The 20,934-nt window shown below is 41.1% G+C and overlaps 1 protein-coding gene across 1 annotated transcript in view; it reads left to right on the top strand.

The window, feature by feature from the left end:
- The window catches only part of LOC139466037 (asialoglycoprotein receptor 1-like), a 28,377-nt gene extending 19,545 nt beyond the window's left edge, over positions 1 to 8,832 (top strand). The window contains exons 3-5 of the mRNA XM_071248054.1: positions 4,883 to 5,186; positions 6,413 to 6,592; positions 8,600 to 8,832. Coding sequence (XP_071104155.1) covers positions 4,883 to 5,186; positions 6,413 to 6,592; positions 8,600 to 8,832 — 717 coding nt within the window. The remainder of the gene's footprint in view (positions 1 to 4,882; positions 5,187 to 6,412; positions 6,593 to 8,599) is intronic.
- Positions 8,833 to 20,934: the final 12,102 nt, after the last annotated feature.

Here is a 20,934-nt window from a genome sequence, read left to right on the forward strand (position 1 = left end):
AGTTGTGTCGGTTCCATAACATGTCTATTAGATTATGTTTGTTTGTTTGTTCTTTAACGCCGCACTCAGAAATATTCCGGCTTTTTGACGGTGGTCTGTAAATAATTGAGTCTCGACCAGACAATCTAGTTATTGACATCATGCGCATCGATCCACGCAATTTGGATACGATGACATGCATCAACCAAGTCAGCGAGCCCTACCACCCGAGCCCTACCACCCGTTAGTCGCCTCTTACGACAAGTATAGTCGCCTTTTATGGCAAGCATGGGTTGCTGAAGAGCTATCGCTCTGCCACGCAGATCTAACTGCACAATGCACGCAAATCCCCATGCCAACATAGCTTTTAATCACACCCCGTTTTCTATTACATTTACCGAAAACAACATATGTGCGAGATTTAAGCTTATCACGCACGCATCTCGTGATGAATTAAGTTCGTGAGTCTCCTTTGCCGACATCGTTAGTTCAATATGTCATTCAATATGATAGTAATTTAAAACGATGATTTTTTACCTTTACATTGAAAGAACACGTTAAAGTGCTTTGGCCCGGAGAATCGACCACTAACCTGGCACTTACAGATATCTTATATTTGTTATTGATTGTATTGATTCATTTTCATTTATGTTTAAGCGGGTAAATAGTGATTACTAAGCGGGTTTCTGTCAGATACGTTGTATCTCACATCGATTGGTTTCAAAAAGTATCTAACGAGTTAAAGTTTAAAAACAAGAGTTGTCACATGTTGACAGACACGAGTGAAGTATTCAGTTTCTCATGTATGCTTTGTCGTTTCACTCCGCACTCACATATATTCCAGCCATATGACGGCGGTCTGTAAATAATTGAGTCTATACAAGACAATCCAGTGATTGATGTCATGAGCAACGGTACGCAATTGAGATACGACGGTCATGTGTGACCGCATCCCGCTTACTGTTTACAACTCATATCTTGTGTGACCCAGCACGACAAAAAACTTCGTTTGTATTTTATCAATCCGAGCTGAAACTCCGATTCTTATACATAGACAAACTTATCAGCAAGACGGAGTACAAATGGTGACCATGGGAATGCCTACTTCGTGCCTGAATGTCTTACCCACAACTGTCACACAGAAGTTATCAGTCATGAAGTCAATCAGTTCATGTTGTCTCAGTGACCTTCAGATATCATTTCGGGGGCACGGGTGGCCCAGTCGTCTAAGGCGCCGCGATTCGCTGTGAGAGTTGCGTCCCTTTGGCACGCCAGAAACCTATGATTGTGGGTTCGAATCCCGGTTCGCCCCAGTTATGTTTCTAGGTTTGTCAGCACCATACCCGTGCTCGTGGGTTTCACCGAAGTGGTAAACGTCTGAGACCTGCATCACTTCGGGCTTTCCTCCCACATTAAGCTGACACGCCGTGATATAACTGGAATAATGTTAAAAGCGGCGTTTAACCAAACTCACTCAGTCACTAATGACATTGAATTTTCGCTAACACCTGATATCATCACTATTTGCTTGTGATTAACGGACGCATGCTGATCATGATATGGTCAGACTGGAATAATGTTAAAATCGGCGAAAAACCCAACTCACTCACTCAGATATCATTTGCTTTAACTAATGACACATTGTCCAGACCCTCGGAAGATAGAGATGTAACTATATCTGTGGTCACTATGTTGAGTGACAAATGCCCCATGGATCAAGGAATAAAGTTTTCCCGTAAGTTCTCGTGTGGGATAGTGGGGTGCGAAGTTGAAAAATCAAATATTTTGAGTCAATTCTGAGATCACAAAAGTCAGCAAGAAGAGAGCACAATCGGGGACTGGATCACTGGTGACGTCAACATTTCCAGCATTTCACTGTATTAATTTCTCTGTGAACTTCAGATGGGTCATTTGCTTTCATTTGTAACAAATTTGTCCTTAACCTCAATATAGAGACGTAACTCTATTTATCATACATAAACTGGCTCCAACAGGAGATATCGCTTGGGTGAGATCAAGCGATATCTACATTGTAGATATCGCTGCAATGAAATTGCATCACAATGCTTTGCAGACCATTGTGACGTCATTGTTACCATGACGTCACAATCAAATGACATCACTGATGGCTCTGCTACTGAAGCTGTTGATGATAAATAAAATCTCACCCTAGCGTCTTTTTATATCAAATACATCAACACTGAAAGATAAAAGTGGAAAATCTCCTCGGCAAGCCTCAACTCGTGTTGATATATTTGATATAAAAAGACACGAGGGTGAGATTCTCTATATATGCCCCCCATAGATCAAGGAATGCAGTAATTCCTTACGTTTCTCGTGTTGGATAATGTTTTGAGAAAAAGGGAACATTGTTTTTTTCTGAGAAGACAAAACGTCAAGTAAATACTTTGATTTTTTTTTAGAATCCATAAGGTGGTAATGTCTCAAATAATCTGTGAATATAAAGAAAGCGCTTCCTCGATTGTATTGAGGATTATGGTAAATCTTTGAGACAGAGATTAATGTTCATTTGGTAGAACCTGCAATAAATAACGCACTTGTACGCATTTGTTAGGGAGCATTGGAATCCAGTACAAAACAGGAATGATGCTTGTCAACTAACTTCAGGTTTTCAGAGTCAAGACAAACGTTGGTAGTACAGATGCATGGTTTTGGCAGATAGTTCTTCCTTAGTTACCATACTGGATCCATATGTGAAATTGTATATATCTTTATGTGTCCCGAATACCGAGATCTTTGAGCAAACAGTTAATGTAGAGCTGCTTACATATCACAGTAATGCTATTTTGGGCCTTACCAGAGGGAACAACTACAAACATTTCATGTGGTCCAGACCATGAGTTAATTCAATTCTGTTTTCTATTTTTCAGTTTTTGTATTGTGCCAGTGACAACATCACACACTGACCTACCCACTCTGAAAGACACTCAACAGGTTCCTCTTCTCTTTTGGTCCCATTTTAGCTTTTTTTGTCATAAGCTTCTACGGCATACATACTGGCTTTTATAAATGAAATTTGAAATATTGTGCGGCTTTTACGGAAATTGATTTTTATCTGAGAATGTTTCCTTAATTTAAGGCATCATTTCCCTTGTTTGCACATTTCAAATAAAAACATGCGGATTTTGTCTGATTTAGTGGCCGGGAGAGTCTGTTTCCGGTTTGGCCAAACGTTTCAAAGCAATACCGAGAAGACTTCTCTGTCGTCAATGTCCTCGGTTCTTACTGTTTGTAGACTTATCCATCTTCACCAGTTGCTGGAGTCGTCTTCTCACTTGGGCGGTCGGGTAGCCTAGTAGTTAAAGCGTTAGCTCGTCACGCCGAAGATCTGGGTTCGATTCCCGACATGGGTACAATGTGTGAAGCCCATTGATATTGCTGGAATATTGCTAAAAGCGGCGTAAAACCTCACTCACTCACGTTTTCTCACTTTGTGCTGTCCCAATGATTCCTTGAGGAGAGGCAACAAATCTTCCAAATGAATGGTATCATTTGGCCATCGTCTTTTGTGACCATGTCTGCGTCGTCTTCTTTGAGATGTCGGGAACAGATTCAATACATTGACGTTGGCAGTTTGTTTTTGTGCAATTTGTGTGATTGGCTACATGCTTACCCTTTTCGCGAACAACCGGTATTATCACTGACTTTTAGTGATCTATTCATATCACTTTTATCACTAATCGTCCTTCTACGCCCAGTGGAATCTGTTTTGGCAGATAATGGAGACTGATTAACCTCTGTCCTTTTGATTTTACATAACATGGGAATGACCCTGGTATCATTCCAAATAAGGAGGTACCTTCTGGAATAGCTAAGGGGCGTTCCCTGTTTGCGTAGGTACACTATTGGTTATAGTTATGATCTCTAAGTGGCATTTAGACGACGGATACTGATGACAGAATGGATGCTATCAAAAGGTTGATCATCTATACTTTCTCGTCATCTGTTATCATGTATCGTGTATATCGCTATTAATCTCGTAACCTTTCCCTTTAGTCTTCAGCAACCGTTATTCAGCAATTTTTGTTGTAAGAGGCGACTGACGGGATCGGGCAGTCAGACCCACTGATGCATGTCGTCGTATCCCAGTTGCATATATCGATGCTCATGGTGTCAAGCATTAAACTGTCTCTTCCAGACTTGATTCTTTTAGACCGCCGTCATATAGCTAGAATATTGCTGAGTGTGGCGTAAAACAACATACATACAAAACAAAGAAAAACCAACTGGTGAACACAGCTCAGACAGAAAATGACATTACTGTTGACCCCGATGAATATGCATAAGTAGTATGGTGAGGTGAGGTGGAATGGGGTTTAACGTCGCGTCCAAAATTATTGCACTTATATAGCGCCGTGCATGTACGTGTACGTGATGCCGATTTATAATGTTAGCTCGCTGAGATACCATGCTGCAGTTTAACATGAATACCCCACTCAGACACAGTATACTGACTCCGAGCCGACCAGTCCTTGTTTTAGCCCCTTAAAGCCGAGTGCTAGACAGGGTAACAACAAGTACCATCTTTTAACGTCTTTTGGTAAGACGCGGCCGGGGATCGAACCCTGGACTTTCCGCTCTCCGGGCGGACGCTCTACCACTAGACCACGGAGGCGGTCCATAAGTAGTATGGTCCATTACGTTCCAGATATGATTGGTCTGGAACAGCACATGTGTATGCGTTAACCTTCTGTGTAACTTTCCGCGCGGTAACTAGAATCACGCAACATTGAATGCCTACGAGTTAAAATACGATTTCCACACACGCTAAACACTACTCCATTTTACACAAGGCCAGTTTCACTAGTTACATCTATTATTGACGTGTTTTGCGGTAAGCGTACTGTGAAATACATCCATTGTATAAACATCCGATGTATAGACATCCATTGATTGTACTGTGTGTTTTCTTATATTGTCCTGCTGTATTTTCAGTATACGAACACGTAGGAGAACGCGGAACCATCAGTTTGACGATCTGTGGATAACAAACAATGTCGTGGATGATGTGTATGGCGTTTCCACCACTGCGTGTGCCGTCAGGTGTGCAACATCCACCAACTGTCAGTCATTCAGTTATCACGTGACGGATCAACACTGTCAACAGCATTCTTTGGCCAACTTCGCTCCAGCAGCTGTTACCACCATTTCCTATCCCGGTGCCATATACTTTGGTTCTTTATTGGGTATGATAATGAAATCATGAATTATTAATCTGATTACGCAATGCTGTTGCTAGAAAAGTTTTTTTTTCAAGTTAATCAGTCACACATCATGTATGTATGTATGTATGTATGTATGTATGTATGTATGTATGTATGTGTGTGTGTGTGTGTGTGTGTGTGTGTGTATGTATGTATGTATGTATGTATGTTGTTTAACGCCACACTCAGCAATATTCCAGCTATGTGACGGCGGACCAGACAATCCAGTGATTGACATCATGAGCATCGATCCACGCATTTGGGACACGATGACATGCATCAAAAGGTCAGTGAGCCTGAACACCCGAGTGTGCGTGTGTGTGTGTGTGTGTGTGTGCGTGCGTGCGTGCGTGCGTGCGTGCGTGCGTGCGTGCGTGCGTGCGTGCGTGTGTTCATCAGCTATGACTATGCTCAACCCAGTAGCGTGCCGATAGTACATGTGTTGATGTGTTTTCATGTATTTTGGATTCGCTTTGATTATGTTTCTTGGTTTGTCAGCATCATACCCGTTCTTTGGGGTTTGTTTACCGAAATGGTAAACGTCAAAGACCTGGAATCGCCTCGGGTTTTTCTTCCACATCCAACTGACACGCGTTGTCTGAAACAAAAATAATCTTCAAATCTGCGTAAACCACGTTAAACCACGCACGTATTTTCGGCCCTTTTAGCAGGCTCAAAATAACACCTTGAAATTTAACTCTACTGTGATTCGACCCAAGGTTCAAATCCCTCAAGGGTGCATTGGTCCCAAAACACTCAAGGCTCTGATCTCTCCCCGTTAGGCTCAAATAAATACCCTACATTTTTACAGTATTCGTGATTCGCACCCTCTACCAGATCACTCCAGATTTATTTATATCGGAGCCTACTTGGGCCCAAACTACTGAATAAAATCTGTTAGTTCGCTGAGTAAATCCTTTCTCCACTTTGTATGCCATGTCTCCTGCACGTATATCTGTCTTTGCCTTTCTGTTATTTCACATGGCTACATACGAAATCAGGGCCAATCATAGAAATATTTTACTCGGCGGTGGGGTAGGTAATTATTTTTCAGAACAACCAAAATTTATTTTCTAAATTTGAGTACAACTTCTTCCAGTATTTATAAAAAAAATAACCAAAAGTTCGGGGCCAAATAACCACCAAAAACAATGTATCAGTTTATTCATTTTTCATGTCCCAACTTATGCTTTTTTCTAATTATACAGATTGTTCTGGTGCCAACAGGATCTATAGCCCAATAGATGACATTTGTGTTGAGGTTGTGACATCGTCACAAACTTGGCATATTGCTGACATCACGTGTAAGAAACGAGGCGGTCGACTGGTAGTGGTGGACACTGAAGGAAAATTCAACTTCCTTAAGACAACGCTGCAAGGATCAGCTGGTAATATGTCTAAACATACATGTGCCCCAAAGCGGTTTAATGATACGATGATAAAGTACCGTATTTGTAGTTATCAAAGCGTCATGTCGATCCAGGGTCGGGGCATGGGGATGTGCACCACCACCACTGCCCATCCAAACACTGCCAACCCTCAGATTGTGATTTCTTTTCAACAATGATACCACGACTACTAAACGCAAACAGTTTGGTGAATTATTTGCATTCATACATTTTACATTTTATAGAAAAGGTGTCACACTACACTACACACGCAACAGCAAGGTCAGAACACTCACTTTATGAATACAGAGACTACAAATAGCTCTCGTATCTTTTTCAAATATACTACTCAAAATTTGATAAGGATCACTAGGTGATATGTGTGTAAGTTACCACAAACATAACAAAAGACATGACTCTGACTCAGAAACGTGTTTAATCATGTTATGAATGAAAATTCATGAACGGCATGAACTTGTATCAATATGGAATGTTTGAAATCTGCAAACACCAAAAGGCATTTCATTAAAAAGTGTTAACAGCAAACAAGAGAAAGAATTACACAGTTATGAGGGATAGTCCATCATTACACTTAGTCGATGAAGTGTCAATATCGAGTATGACCTCCCCTTGCATCAATGACGGCCTGACAACGTCGAGATATGCTGTCAATAAGCACCCGGATGTTCCCAATGGGAAGGTTGTTCCACTCTTCCACGAGGGCATGTCAGAGCTCTGCCAAAGTCGTGGGTTGTGCTCTACGGCGTGAAAGGGCAACCTGCAGCATGTTCCAGACATGCTCAATCGGGTTCAAGTCCGGCGAGCGCGCTGGCCAATCCATGCGGACAATTGTCTCCTGCTCAAGGTACTGCTCAACCACCCTGGCGCGATGAGGACGGGCGTTATCATCCATCAGGATGAACTCAGGGCCAACAGCACCAGCGTAGGGTCTGACGTACACATCGAGGATCTCATCCCGGTACCTCACCCCCGTCATTGTTCCTCTCTCCAGGACATGAAGATCTGTCCTTCCATCTCTGTTGATTCCACCCCAGACCATGATGGAACCACCACCATAACGGTCATGTTCACTGATGTTGGCATCATGGAAACGTTCACGTTGTCGTCGCCACACCCGCTGCCTCCTGTCTGTAAAGTCCAAACAATACCTGGACTCATCGGTGAACAGAACTGGAACCCAATCGTTCCGTGTCCAAGTGACATGATCTTCAGCCCATTCCAATCGCTCCCGCCAGTGTCGAACAGTCAGGGGGATTTGGACACATGCCCTTCTCGAGTAGAGACCTGCATTGTGAAGACGATTCCGTATCGTCTGAGTGGACACATTCACCCCCGAGGCGTTCAGGAGGTCGTTACGTAGGCTGGTTGCTGTCCAGAAGGGATGACGTCGTGCCTGAAGAGCCACAAAATGATCTTGGCGTTGGGTTGTCGACCTCTGACGACCACCCCCATGTCGGTGTGCTGCTGTACCAAAATTTTGCTGTCGGGACCAGGCCCTGCTTACAACGCTCTGGCTGACGTTTAGTGCATTGGCAACGTCACGTTGTGAATAGCCAGCATCAAGCATTCCAATACATCTGCCCAGTTGTTCTGTCGTCAGGCGACGCCTTACACGTTGAGGGGGCATTGCGTAGATAAACGTAGTGTAAACACTCAATTGAGTTTACAGTTTCAGAATGAATCAGACACCGTTGCCTGATTGGAAATCGTGCAATGGTAGCAAAAGCATGAACTGTGATGTGAAACGCATTTCCCATGGCATGAAATGCACGTGCACGTGTGTTGGAGACGTTTTTGATTTCACTTGAACACAATATTGCCAGTTATGCAGTTATTTTGTTTTTTATTAAGAAAAATATCTACGATCCTTATCAAATTTTGAGTAGTATATTTGCCAAACAGTCCAGTTATCTGTCCTAATTTACATAACATGATTTGATTATGAAATACCTTTGCGGATATAACAGAATATGACCCGTGTTGTAGCCTGGAGCTCCACCAATTACTGGATCGGCCTGAGTGATGAGACAGTGGCGAACGGCGTATTCATCTGGTCGGATGGGACACAGGCAAGCTACACAAACTGGATGCCAAACGAAGGGAAGAGTACCTCTGAGTACTGTGTTGAGATGGTCCGGTCACATGGCTACCAGTGGAACGACAACCCCTGCTGGGCTCCACTGAGATTCATCTGCGAATACACAACTAGTGTTGTGTGATGGTATCATGGTTGTACGTGAATGCAGGTTTTTATTACGATTTACGCATCAGCCCAGGTGAAACTTAGTGGAAAAAGGTCTTGAGGAGAGTCCTATTTCTTACAATCGAGGTAAATAATTTCAGTTGTTTAAAAACATCAAAATTACACAAACTATGGCAAAGAAAGTAACTCTTTGTCTTGGCATTGCCCCAAAACATTTCTTCTTAATTTGATTTATCATCCAAAACTGGCTCCCACAGGAGATATCGCTTGGATGAGATCAAGCGATATCTACACTGTAGATATCGCTGCAATGAAATTACATCACAATGGTTTGCAGACCATTGTGACGTCACTGGTTACCATGACGTCACAATCAAATGACATCACTAATGGCTCTGCTACTGAAGCTGTTTTCAGTACTTTTTACACTGAAGACACTGCTAATTACTGTCTACAAATTGAAAAAGTTGAAAGAATGATGTTGGATGATAAATAAAATCTCACCCTCGTGTTGATAAAAATCTCACACTCGTTGATAAAAGTGGCAAAAATCCTCGGCAAGCCTCGGAGTTTTCCCACTTTTATCAACTCGTGTTGATATATTTGATATCAAAAGACACTCGGGTGAGATTCTCTATATATTCAGTAGTAAATGGGTACCCGGTAGGATGACATCTTTGTGATTATAAACCATTTCGTGACTCATAATGCAGATTGGGTTGCATACTCCAACGAGATCTGAGCATATAGTTAAATTCCACGCCGAACCTCTGACCGAGGTAATGATTGTGTGGGTTCCATTTTTAGTATTCATTAACGATAGCCAGCAATATATTGAAAGAATAATTTGTTTTAATAACTCTTTTTTTATTTCGTTCACTTACCATACTGTTTTGGAAAAAAACATATCTGAACCAGAGACATTGAAAAAAAGGACCTACCTGAAACTCATAGCTTATTGCTATCTGGAAAATAACGCATTGTGCTTGTTGATTCTGAACGTATCATTGATTAAACGAAAGGTCCGAAACAAGATACCACTAAGACATAGTGAATGAGTGGGGTCGGTTAGCGACGCTTTGAACAGTATTAGGGGCACGGGTGGCCCAGTCGTCTAAGGCGCCGCGATTCGCTGTGCAGAGTTGCGTCCCTTGGGCACGCCAGAAACCTATGATTGTGGGTTCGAATCCCGGTTCGCCCCGATTATGTTTCTAGGTTTGTCAGCACCATACCCGTGCTCGTGGGTTTCACCGAAGTGGTAAACGTCTGAGACCTGCATCACTTCGGGCTTTCCTCCCACATTAAGCTGACACGACGCGATATAACTGGAATACTGTTACTGGAATAGTGGCGTTAAACCCAACTCACTCACTCACTCACCCACTATTACAGTTATATTTATATTACAGTATGCCAGCTTGGTGTGGAAAGGAAACCCCTGGTTACTAAGGTCTTTGGAGTTTACCAATTTGGAGTTTCAACGCTGTTCGACAAAAATGAAAGTCTGGTAGTCTAGATCATGTACTTTGTCTACCCCTCTTACATGTGTAAATATGCACGGCTCCCATTACCGAAGGTTATGAATACACAGTGCCATTTAGAAAGAGGTCAAATGTAACATATTTTATATTTAGGATAACACTTCCTTAGTACAGTACAGATTCTAGTACTTTTTGGGGTTGAGCTCGGGATCCCTGACGTGTCCTAGCTATAGATTACGTGTGCGAGACAACCAGTTGTCGGACTTTCATTTTTGTGAAAGGTTTGGTGGCTGAGTGGGTTAGATCGCTGACTTTGTGAGCTGGCGATTGTGAGAGTGTGGGTTCGGTTCCCGGATGGGACTCAACCCTAAAAAAGTACTAGAATCTGTACTTTACTAAGAAAGGGTTATCCCAAATATAACATTTGTTACATTTGACCGCTTTCTAAATGGCATTGTATATTCGTCATCCGGAACGTCTTAGACGTTTACCACTTCAGTGAAAACCCATATGAGGGGATATGGTGCGAATATACCAAGGACAATAATCAGTTCGAAAGTGGGATTTGAACCCACAGTCATGAGTGTCTGGCACGCATAACTGGTGCCTCGAGAAAGACCTGGATACAACGAAGGCTCCCGTGTATGATATCATGAGCATCAATCCACGCAATTGGGATACGATAACATGAAATCAGTCAAATCACCGAGCCTGTCCTCCCGTTTGAGTTTATTTTTTGTAGTATGGACGGGGACGATGGGGTATCCTAGTGATAAAAGCGTTCGCTCGTCACACCGAAACCCGGGTTCGATTCTCCACATGTACAATGTGTAAAGCCCATTTCTGCTGTGATATTGGTGGAATGTGTCCCAAAACGGCCTAAAGCCATACTCATTCACTCATTCACTTAGTATGTACGGTTCTTTTGACAATATTACATCAATATGACTCTTGGTGTCACATTGAATCTTCTCCGGGCCTTCTTTGTGACCTCTGAGTTATATTGTTAAGTAAATTATATCACGTTTCGGTGTAGTGCGTTGGGTTAAATATAAACGACAAAACTCTTTCCATAATCATGAAAATGGGGGGTAAGGGTGGCCCAGTCGTCTAAGGCGCCGCGATTCGCTGTGCAGAGTTGCGTCCCATGGGCACGCCAGAAAGTATGATTGTGGGTTCGAATCCCGGTTCGCCCCAATTATGTTTCTAGGTTTGTCAGCACCATACCCGAGCTCTTGGGTTTACACAAAGTGGTAAATGTCTGAGACCTGCATCACTTCGGGCTTTCCTCCCACATTAAGCTGACACGCCGTGATATAACTGGAATAATGTTCAAAGGGGCGTTAAACCCAACTCACTCACTCACTAATCATGAAAATTACCGCCTCTAATAGTATTTCAGTTATATCACAGAGTGTCGGCTTCATATTGGTGAACAAGTACGGTCCACAGTAAGGGAAGCCAGGGAGATTAAGTGAGAATTTTTTTATAAAGCCCACCAGCCTCGGAAGGATGTGGTGATGATAAACCAATGTCCATGTGATAGGGCGAAATACATAATTATATTGGCATGACGATAACATTTGTTCGTTTGTTAATTTGTTTGTTGGTTGGTTTGTCAGCAATATTCCAACATTTTGACGGCGGCCTGTAAATAATTGAGTCAGGGCCAGACAATCCAGAGATTTACATCATGAGCATCGATCCACGCAATTGGGATACGATGATACAAACTTACTTTTTGGTCCCGATTATTTGCTGTAGTTATGCTGTATATATGCTTATAACGAACTAGGGTTATAACGAACTGAAATTAGTAGCCCCTTTGAGTTCGTTACTTTAGGTACGTTTATGTATACACATTAATAGACACGTAATGGTAGCATACTTATCATCACCTAAGCACATTACACAGAAGCAGATTACTAAAAGGTATTATCAGGGTCCGTCTTCACACCATGTGTGCATCTACTGCCATTAAGCAGTTGTGACGTGTTAGCTGTTTATGATAATATTATTATGCTTAATTTTAAGGATTGATTACTGCACGTGATTGATAGAGGCCACATGCTGGTCATGCAAATACTGTTTCCAGATGATGTTTTATTACAGTAAAGGCATCCATGGGTCGGGTGTGTAGTTTGTACATCAGAACCTGAATACTGTCAATCGTTTAAGAAATAAATCGTATGTGTTTTCAGATTTGCGTATGTTATTGAGTATGTGAGTACATTGAATATTTTGAGAAGGCGTTAGCCGGAGGATTCAAAAGTTTAAATTTACACGAATCTTTCTCTTTTCTTCTTGATGTCACTCGCGATTGCTCTGACGTCATGATTCTGTGAATAGCAGAATGTCGAGAAGAAACAACTAAATCAAAGATCTATATTGATCAAATATAGAACTGAATGTGCACTTAATGTGCATTCAGTGTTTTTTCAATGGCTATGGGACCCGTGAAGAACCGGGGTAGAATAGGTCTTCAGCAACCCATTCTTGCCGTAAAAGGCGACTATGCTTGTCGTAGGAGGCGACTAACGGGATCGGGTGGTCAGGCTCGCTGACTTGGTTTGATGCATGTCATCGATCCCAATTGCGTGGATCGATGTTCATGATATTAATCACTGGATTGTCTTGTCCAGACTCGATTATTTACAGACCGCCGTCATATTGCTTGAATATTGCTGAGTGCGGCGTTAAACAACAAACCAACCAACCAACCATGGCTATGGCCACGTATGTCACATTTCATTTGATACTTATCAAAAACGTATTTCCGGGTTCAAATCTAATTCAGCAACGTACATGTATTCATCTCAACCAACCAGACTGCAGCACACTTCCATAATCTAATAATATTGAGAAGACAATATAGTACACAGAGGTGGATCATTACGGTAATAAGGCAAATAAACTGTGATTGCATAACAGTCTTACTTGGCATACGTGTCCACCTGTTTGCATGTATATGTCGATGATATGAGTTTATTATTCATATACTATAAATTAACGACAATGTACCAGTTCTATTGTTTTGTCGTAGCAGTTTCAATTAGAACCCCAAAACGTTCATTTACAGCAAACAAAGGGATACGTGTATATATGAGACACTCCGGTGAAATCTACACAGTATACTAACGTTCATCTTAGCTATAAATGATGACCTCGCTACTGACACTCTCATCATTACATGTGCTGGCTATCACGGTGTGATATTAGGATTTAATAAAATAAAAAGGCTTCAAGGTATGTCAGTATATTTATAAAAAAGGACCATTGACAGAACAAAATACAATCTTTTACCAGGCTATAGCCCCTTGTTGCATCCCAATACAAACTGAGTTGTGTTATATCACTGAATACATTATTATTGTTAAATGTCGCAAGTTTCACCTTCGCCTAAATCTGGGACAATAGGTAGTGTCAAAGCTTCCACAAAGCATGTCATCTTTTGGCAGGTTATCACGGCTGTAACAACGCAGACACAAGTGGATAAAAAGCTTCTCACTCGAAAGCAAGACTGAACTATTGTTGGTCATTTTTCAATGAAAATGTTTCACAGTACAATGCAAGTACAATCTGCTTGAGGCCAAGTAGAATTTCAAGCCTTTACATTGTAGGTATGTCAACACTATCACGAGCAAATATTGATTGAGTTATGGTAAACTCGTGCAATGTATTTGTCGGTTCTTTGTGTGTTAATGCTATTGTCCGTTAGGTGTCAAAGGTAGGTCGACAAGGAAAAAAACAGCGAACCTTTTGTTGCGAATGTTGCCTATTTTGGCTCCATAAATATTTCGAATGCAGGAAAATATTCAAAATCTATTATAACTACAAGTAGTGTCAGAGTCTTATGTATTGTCAAACTAACACGTTCTAATTTCAACCGGGGCTACTTTTTCAACGCTCACAAAAAGTGTGTTCCTTCAAAAAAATGATTGTGAAGAACATTCTTGGCAGCATAAAGTTTCAGTTTGGTATGTCGTATTTCACATCCAAAACTACAGACGGACATAATGCATAGTTTATGAAACCATCTATTGAAAGATGGGGAATGGAATTCTAGGTAGCACTAAGCTTCAGTTTGGTATGTCGTACTTTGCATATCACTGGCGGACAAACTGCATAGTTTATGAAACCATCTATTGAAAGATGGGGAATGACATTCTAGGTAGCACTAAGCTTTAGTTTGGTATGTCGTACTTTGCATATTACTGGCGGACATACTGCATAGTTTATGAAACCATCTATTGAAAGATGGGGAATGAAATTCTAGGTAGCACTAAGCTTTAGTTTGGTATGTCGTACTTTGCATATTACTGGCGGACATACTGCATAGTTTATGAAACCATCTATTGAAAGACCGGGAATGAAATTCTAGGTAGCACTAAGCTTTAGTTTGGTATGTCGTACTTTGCATATTACTGGCGGACATACTGCATAGTTTATGAAACCATCTATTGAAAGATATACTCGTGGTAGGTTAAAAAACAGTTAATAGTGAGTGAGCGAGTTCAAATTTAACATATAAGCCATATAACGAAGAGATCATTTTTTTACACTCATAAAGATCATGTACACTAAAACTGTAAAGTAAACATCACAGATAAACTAGATAGTGAGTGAGTTGGGTTTAACGTGGCCTTTAACAGTATTCCAATTATATCGCGGCCTGTCAGCTTAATGTAGAATGAAAGCCAGAAGTGATGCAGGTGTCAGTCGTTCACCAGTTTGGTAAAACCCACGGGTTTGATGCTGCCAAACGCAGAAACATAATCGGGGGCGAACCGGGATTCGAACCTACATTCATAACTTTTGGGCATGCCCAAAGGACGCAACTCTGCACAGTGAATTGCAGCGGCTTGGACGACAGGGCAACCCAATGCCCCCGATAAACTAGATTAATATAAATTCAACCTATCTAGACAGTCATCTATATAAACTACACTGGAATAATGACATACGCATATACTTGGATGTGATGTAATTGAAAAATTATACATAAAATTAACTATTATAGTAATACATGTAACATGAACTGAACAAACACATTCACGAACACTGTAAAACATTACATTATAAACGAATTCCGCAATATTATCTGTGTTAATACGATGCATCAATTTCAGTTTAATCAATATCTGAGTGGTCCTTTACTCTTAATTATCAGTCTTCCACGTCTCATAGGCACGGAAGCTATCACAATCGTGTTAATTGTTAGCTAACACGATGTTACATGTTTGCTACAACACCGGCTGTTGAGTTCGTTTCATCCCACCTGGCTCAAGTGCAGAAGGGCGAGATGATCGCGGTACCAGATACATGTGTAGTTGTTAACGATGGAAGCAGTGCGTAAATTTGAATTATTTGAGTAAGTTGAAATTGAGAGACGTATTTCATATCATGAATTTTAAGCGGCGGCATTTGTTCAATCTATAGCTAAACCCAATACAAAAACTGGACATGCGACCGATATCTATTCTTATGAGTGAGTGAGTCAGTATGGTTTTACGCCGCTTTTAGCAATATTCCAGCAATGTCACGGCGGGGGTCACAGGAAATGGGCTTCACATTTTGTACCCATGTTGGGAATCGAACCCGGGTCTTCGGCGTGACGAGCGAACGCTTTAACCACTAGGCTACCCGACCGCCCCCTATTCTTATGAAATCTCTTTCCAATGTGCGTCGTGTGACGTTGGCTTGTGTAGTTTAACTCTCATTAAATGATACTGGCTGTAGAGAAACTTGTATAATAAAAAAGTTGTCCGATCGTGTATTCATCCGTATATATATTATTAAAAATACAGATCAATGAATGTCATTACAAACCGTTGATTGAAGCGTCTAGGTTTGAATTGAATTTACTCAGATACCGACTGATAATTAAGAGTGTATCGCATGAGATGGTATTCTGTTTTCATAATTGATAATTAGTTATGGATTTCCCAAACCTTTTTACAAAGGTCCCACCCAAAGGACACGTGCTCCAGATGAGATGTGAGGTGAGGTGAAATGGGGTTTAACGTCGAGACCAAGATTCTTGCACTTATATATCGACGTGCATGCACGTGTGTGTGTGTGTTTGCCGCAGTTTAACATGAATACCCCTCTCAGACACAGTATACTGACTTCGAGCCGACCAGTCCTTGTTTTAGCCCCTTAATGCCGAGCGCCAGACAGGTTAACAGCAAGTACCATCTTTAAACGTCTTTTGGTATGACGCGGCTGGGGATCGAACCCCAGACCTTCCGCTCTCCGGGCGGACGCTCTACCACTAGGTCACGGAGGCGGTCTTGCTACAGATGAGAGAACTCATGATAACCCTATAATGAATTACATGGCTTCATCCATGACGTGATGATAGTTGAAATGGGATGTCTTGCCCGCCACCAGCGCCGGGGTAGTATGTCTACTATAATGTGTCATGTGGGTATTTTTAATGAAATTGGGGACACGACATCCGGTGGCTCGGTCGTCAAAGGCGCCGCGATTCGCTGTGCAGAGTGCATGTGGTAACGTACATGCCCCAACCTGGAGCTGTCCAAATTCCAATGTGTCTGGTTGCTAGGTACGAGGTACCCATGGAGCCAAATTACAGAATCCTTTAAACAAATAACTGTCCACCATTTAATTGGAAATACCTATCTATCAAACTTGGTGAAAAAAACACCCTCTCCAATCTTTGAACACACATTCTGAGTCAATTCAAGGTCAACACTTACAAGACCACGACCCTAAATATAACTATCGAAATTTCCGATGAAAAGCGGGTAATCTAATTCTATGACTCAGCAGTACAAATTACCCAAATTTATCTAATTAATATTACCTATATAACACTGATATTTGGATAAATATAATGCGAAACGTGTGGACAACCATCTTGACCAGCTTGTTATTTTGTTTATCGATCTCATCATGACAATATTACAGTGAAAAAAGAGAGTGAGTGAGTTAGTTGGGTTTAACGTCGCATTGAACAGTATTCATAGACTAACATATAGTCTCTGAAATGAACATATCGTACATAAAAAAACCAGTTGTTCAGTTATCTTAATAAAAATATAATAAAAAGGAGCCCAGTGACTCTCTTCATTTTCAGATAGTGCAGTGATCCAGACTTGCTAAACATTATAGACTTGCATGGGCTGTTTTTTATATATATTTGTATCAGGGTCTGTAAGACAGACTACAGTATTCACGACGTGCTTAATGTGGGAAGAAGGCCCGTTACCGTATTAGTTTACAACATTGGTGAAACACACGAGCACGAGAATGGTGCTGTCAAACCTAGAAACATATTACCAGAACCGAGATTCGAAACACTTGTTTCTGGCCTACCGCGCAGCGAATTCGGGCACCCGTGACTTCGATAGTAAAAATAAAATATAACGGTTAAGGGTGCTTAGCAGTTTAATCATTACTGCAGGCTCGGCAGCGGAAATACATGATGCAAGTGGATTTTGTTTGTTTGTTTGTTTGTTGTTTTACCCCGCACTCAGAAATATTACAGCTCAATGACGGCGGTCTGAAAATAATCGAGTCTGGACCAGACAATCCAGTGATTGACATCATGAGCATCGATCCGCGCAATTGGGATCGATGACATGCTTCGACCAAGTCTGCGAGCCTGACCACCCGATCCCGTTAGTCGCCTCCTACGACAAGCATAGTCGTCTTTTACTTCAAGCATGGGTTGATGAAGACCTATTGTCACCCGAATCGTCACGGGTCTGATGGTACTCGCGTAACAAGCTGCGTGTTGATCTCAATTAATTATTATGCAACATGGATTTTTGTGTGGAAGTAAAGGAAGGTATCTGCCACGACTTTACAAGGACTTTCGGACTATCACATACAGATGAAATACGATGCTAAAGGAAAAGTGTTTCTTTTTTTAGAATTAGATGAGCCACATTCAACAGACTGTGCTCTATTATTTAAACGAGGACGTGTCTTGGGTTTAACGCTGCTCTAAACGGTATTCTAGTTATATCATAGCGTGTCAACGTAGTGTCAGAGGAAACCACGGGCACAGGTATGGTGTTTGCAAACCTTGAAAAATATTCAGGGAGAACCGAGATTCGAACCCACAATTGCTGCGCCTCAGGCGACATGGTCACCCGTGCCCCCACATTCAATGAAGACATTACATTGTGTTGGATGCCAAACTCGGTTTTTGTATCAATATGTATTTGGAAGTGATCGTTTAATAAAACTATCGACCTAACTAGAACCAGCCATATATTATATTTTTAACAATCTACAAATTAAAAGAAACAATTGTTATGCTTGAGCAGTCATTGCATGAATTGATTTTTATTCACTGTGAAATTGTTCTGTTAGCTGTATGGTATAACGAACACAAACATATTTCTCGTATATATGATACCTGGGACGCCTATTTGCTCAATGAACCGCACGAGAATTTTTAACCTTCTGCGAGTTTTTCAGTCAGCAAAATGCATCCGTTTTGTTCCGCTTCGTGCTTCTGGTACAGCCTACGTTGGTAAAAATGTAGGATCGACTGTCAGACTTGAGCGGGAGATCTAAAGTAGATCCAGTTTAGTTTATTTCGAGATCAGCCGTTACTATACCTCAGTGTCCAGAGTGTCTATCGGATCTCTAACATATGTGAAATGGGGTAAATGTGATAGTTCGCGTCAAAGAAGTTTCGCTGTATATTCACAATGACCTCAAACATTTGAACCAACACATGAAGCTTTAATGTGTTTGTTCATTGCAACATATGTTGCCTTGTGTTCCTTTGGAATTGGGCATAAAACTTTTAACCGTCTAATAGTGAGTGAGTGAGTGAGTCGGTGAGAATGGCTTTACGCCGCTTTTAGCAATATTCCAGCAATATCACGGCGGGGCACACCAGAAATGGGCATCACACATTGTTCCCATGTCGGGAATCGAACCCGGGTCTTCGGCGTGACAAGCGAACGCTTTAACCACTAGGCTACCCAGCCGCCCTGACCGTCTAATAACAAGACTGCTCATGCCATTATATAGTTTCCAAAAACATTGTCGTTTCTATTTCAAAACGTATCTCTTTTACGCTCATTAGATATGTTTTGTAAATTAACGGGGACTCATATAGTCGTGCATTTGACATTTTTTCTTTACAAACTTTCTTTTTTATGTCTGGATATAGTATTGTGGTATTTGAATAAGTAGGGGAAAAAAACGACAAAACTATTTCCATAATCACAAAAAGTCCGAATTCAAAAGGTCATCGACAGAGCACAACCAGTCTCGATTATCAGCTGGAACAGATTCCTCAGGGCCAAAAAGCAAAAACAGGGATGATGAAAAAAACCCAAATGAACTAAAAGCAGTGTCAATTTTACTATTCCGATTTCATGTACACCAGAAGCATGTTTTTGAATCACTATAATTAATACTGATGACACCAACTGTTGTTCGCCAACCCACCACTGCCGAAATGGATTTGTTATGATTAATACATGTGTTCACCTGGAAACATGTTCGGCACATTATATTTCGACATAAGTAAAACCCTTTCTGTAATCAGCCATGTTTTAAAGGCCGTATGTTTTGTAACTGTTCCAAGTCAATAGTTATTTGAGCACCTTTTCAAGTGTCCTCTGTTCTTCTTGATATGATTTGATGTGAACCAGTGCTTGCGTCATCTGTGATGACGTACATGTACGGTGTTCCTTCACAAAAATGTTTCGCCGTGAATAGCTGGAAAATTGCTGTTGCGGCGTAAAACGATATTCATTCATTCATTCACAAAAGTGGTAATCAGGTATTGGTAGTCTTTGACATTTATTAAGATGAGATCAATGTAATATTCCAACGTTTTTAAAAGTCACAAGTAAGTTCAGGATCTATGAAAATACAAAGTGACGCCTTTTACCTTTTAATGTCCACAACTGCTTGGAAGCCGATGATGTCGGCTTTCATGTCCAACCAAAGCTGTAGCCGTTTCACAACTTTTGAGGTACAATCGAGCATGCTTTATCTACATGTACGAACATTTCAAAGAGCGTCATACGACTCTTGTTCAAAGGTTGTTTTATCAGGGTTGCATCATTCAAGGCCTCAGTCAAGCTTTCAAAAGGTTTTTTTAGAAGTCATGTAGAGGGCAATAAATATACAATAATAATCATACTTTTTTCTTTCGATTCACAAGAGAAGTTATTTAGAGTTCAGTTCGAAATAGAGGGGTTTTTTCAGTATGTAAAGATTAATAACATTAATATATAGTAATAACAATAGTTCATTGTTTTCTCTTTTGATTAGAGTTCGGTTTTTTGTAAACTTGAATTAAGTTCAGCTTTAGAAGGTGGCAGGCATCATCCAGGAACTGGACCTTCCTTCGACATCCGAGCTGATCCTTCAGTCGTTCACCCAGTTCTCGATACACTCTTGGGCTTGGGCGAGCTGTACCACCGTGATCTAACTTCATCATGTGGGCACTGTCTGCATCCTCTCTCAACTTGATTTGGTAAAGAACCCATTGTGGACTCGCATTTCTCTTTTTCAAACATCCATGGAAGCCTTCAGTGTCTACTTCTCATTTTAGGAACTTTAATCCACTTTATTCTCTTCTTCTACCTCCTAACTTTAATATGTTACGACAACAACAAACAACTACAAAACTG

The sequence above is a fragment of the Haliotis cracherodii genome, unplaced genomic scaffold, assembly GCF_022045235.1.
Source record: "Haliotis cracherodii isolate W230 unplaced genomic scaffold, xgHalCrac1.p SCAF_18, whole genome shotgun sequence".
Taxonomy (NCBI): Eukaryota; Metazoa; Mollusca; class Gastropoda; order Lepetellida; family Haliotidae; genus Haliotis; species Haliotis cracherodii.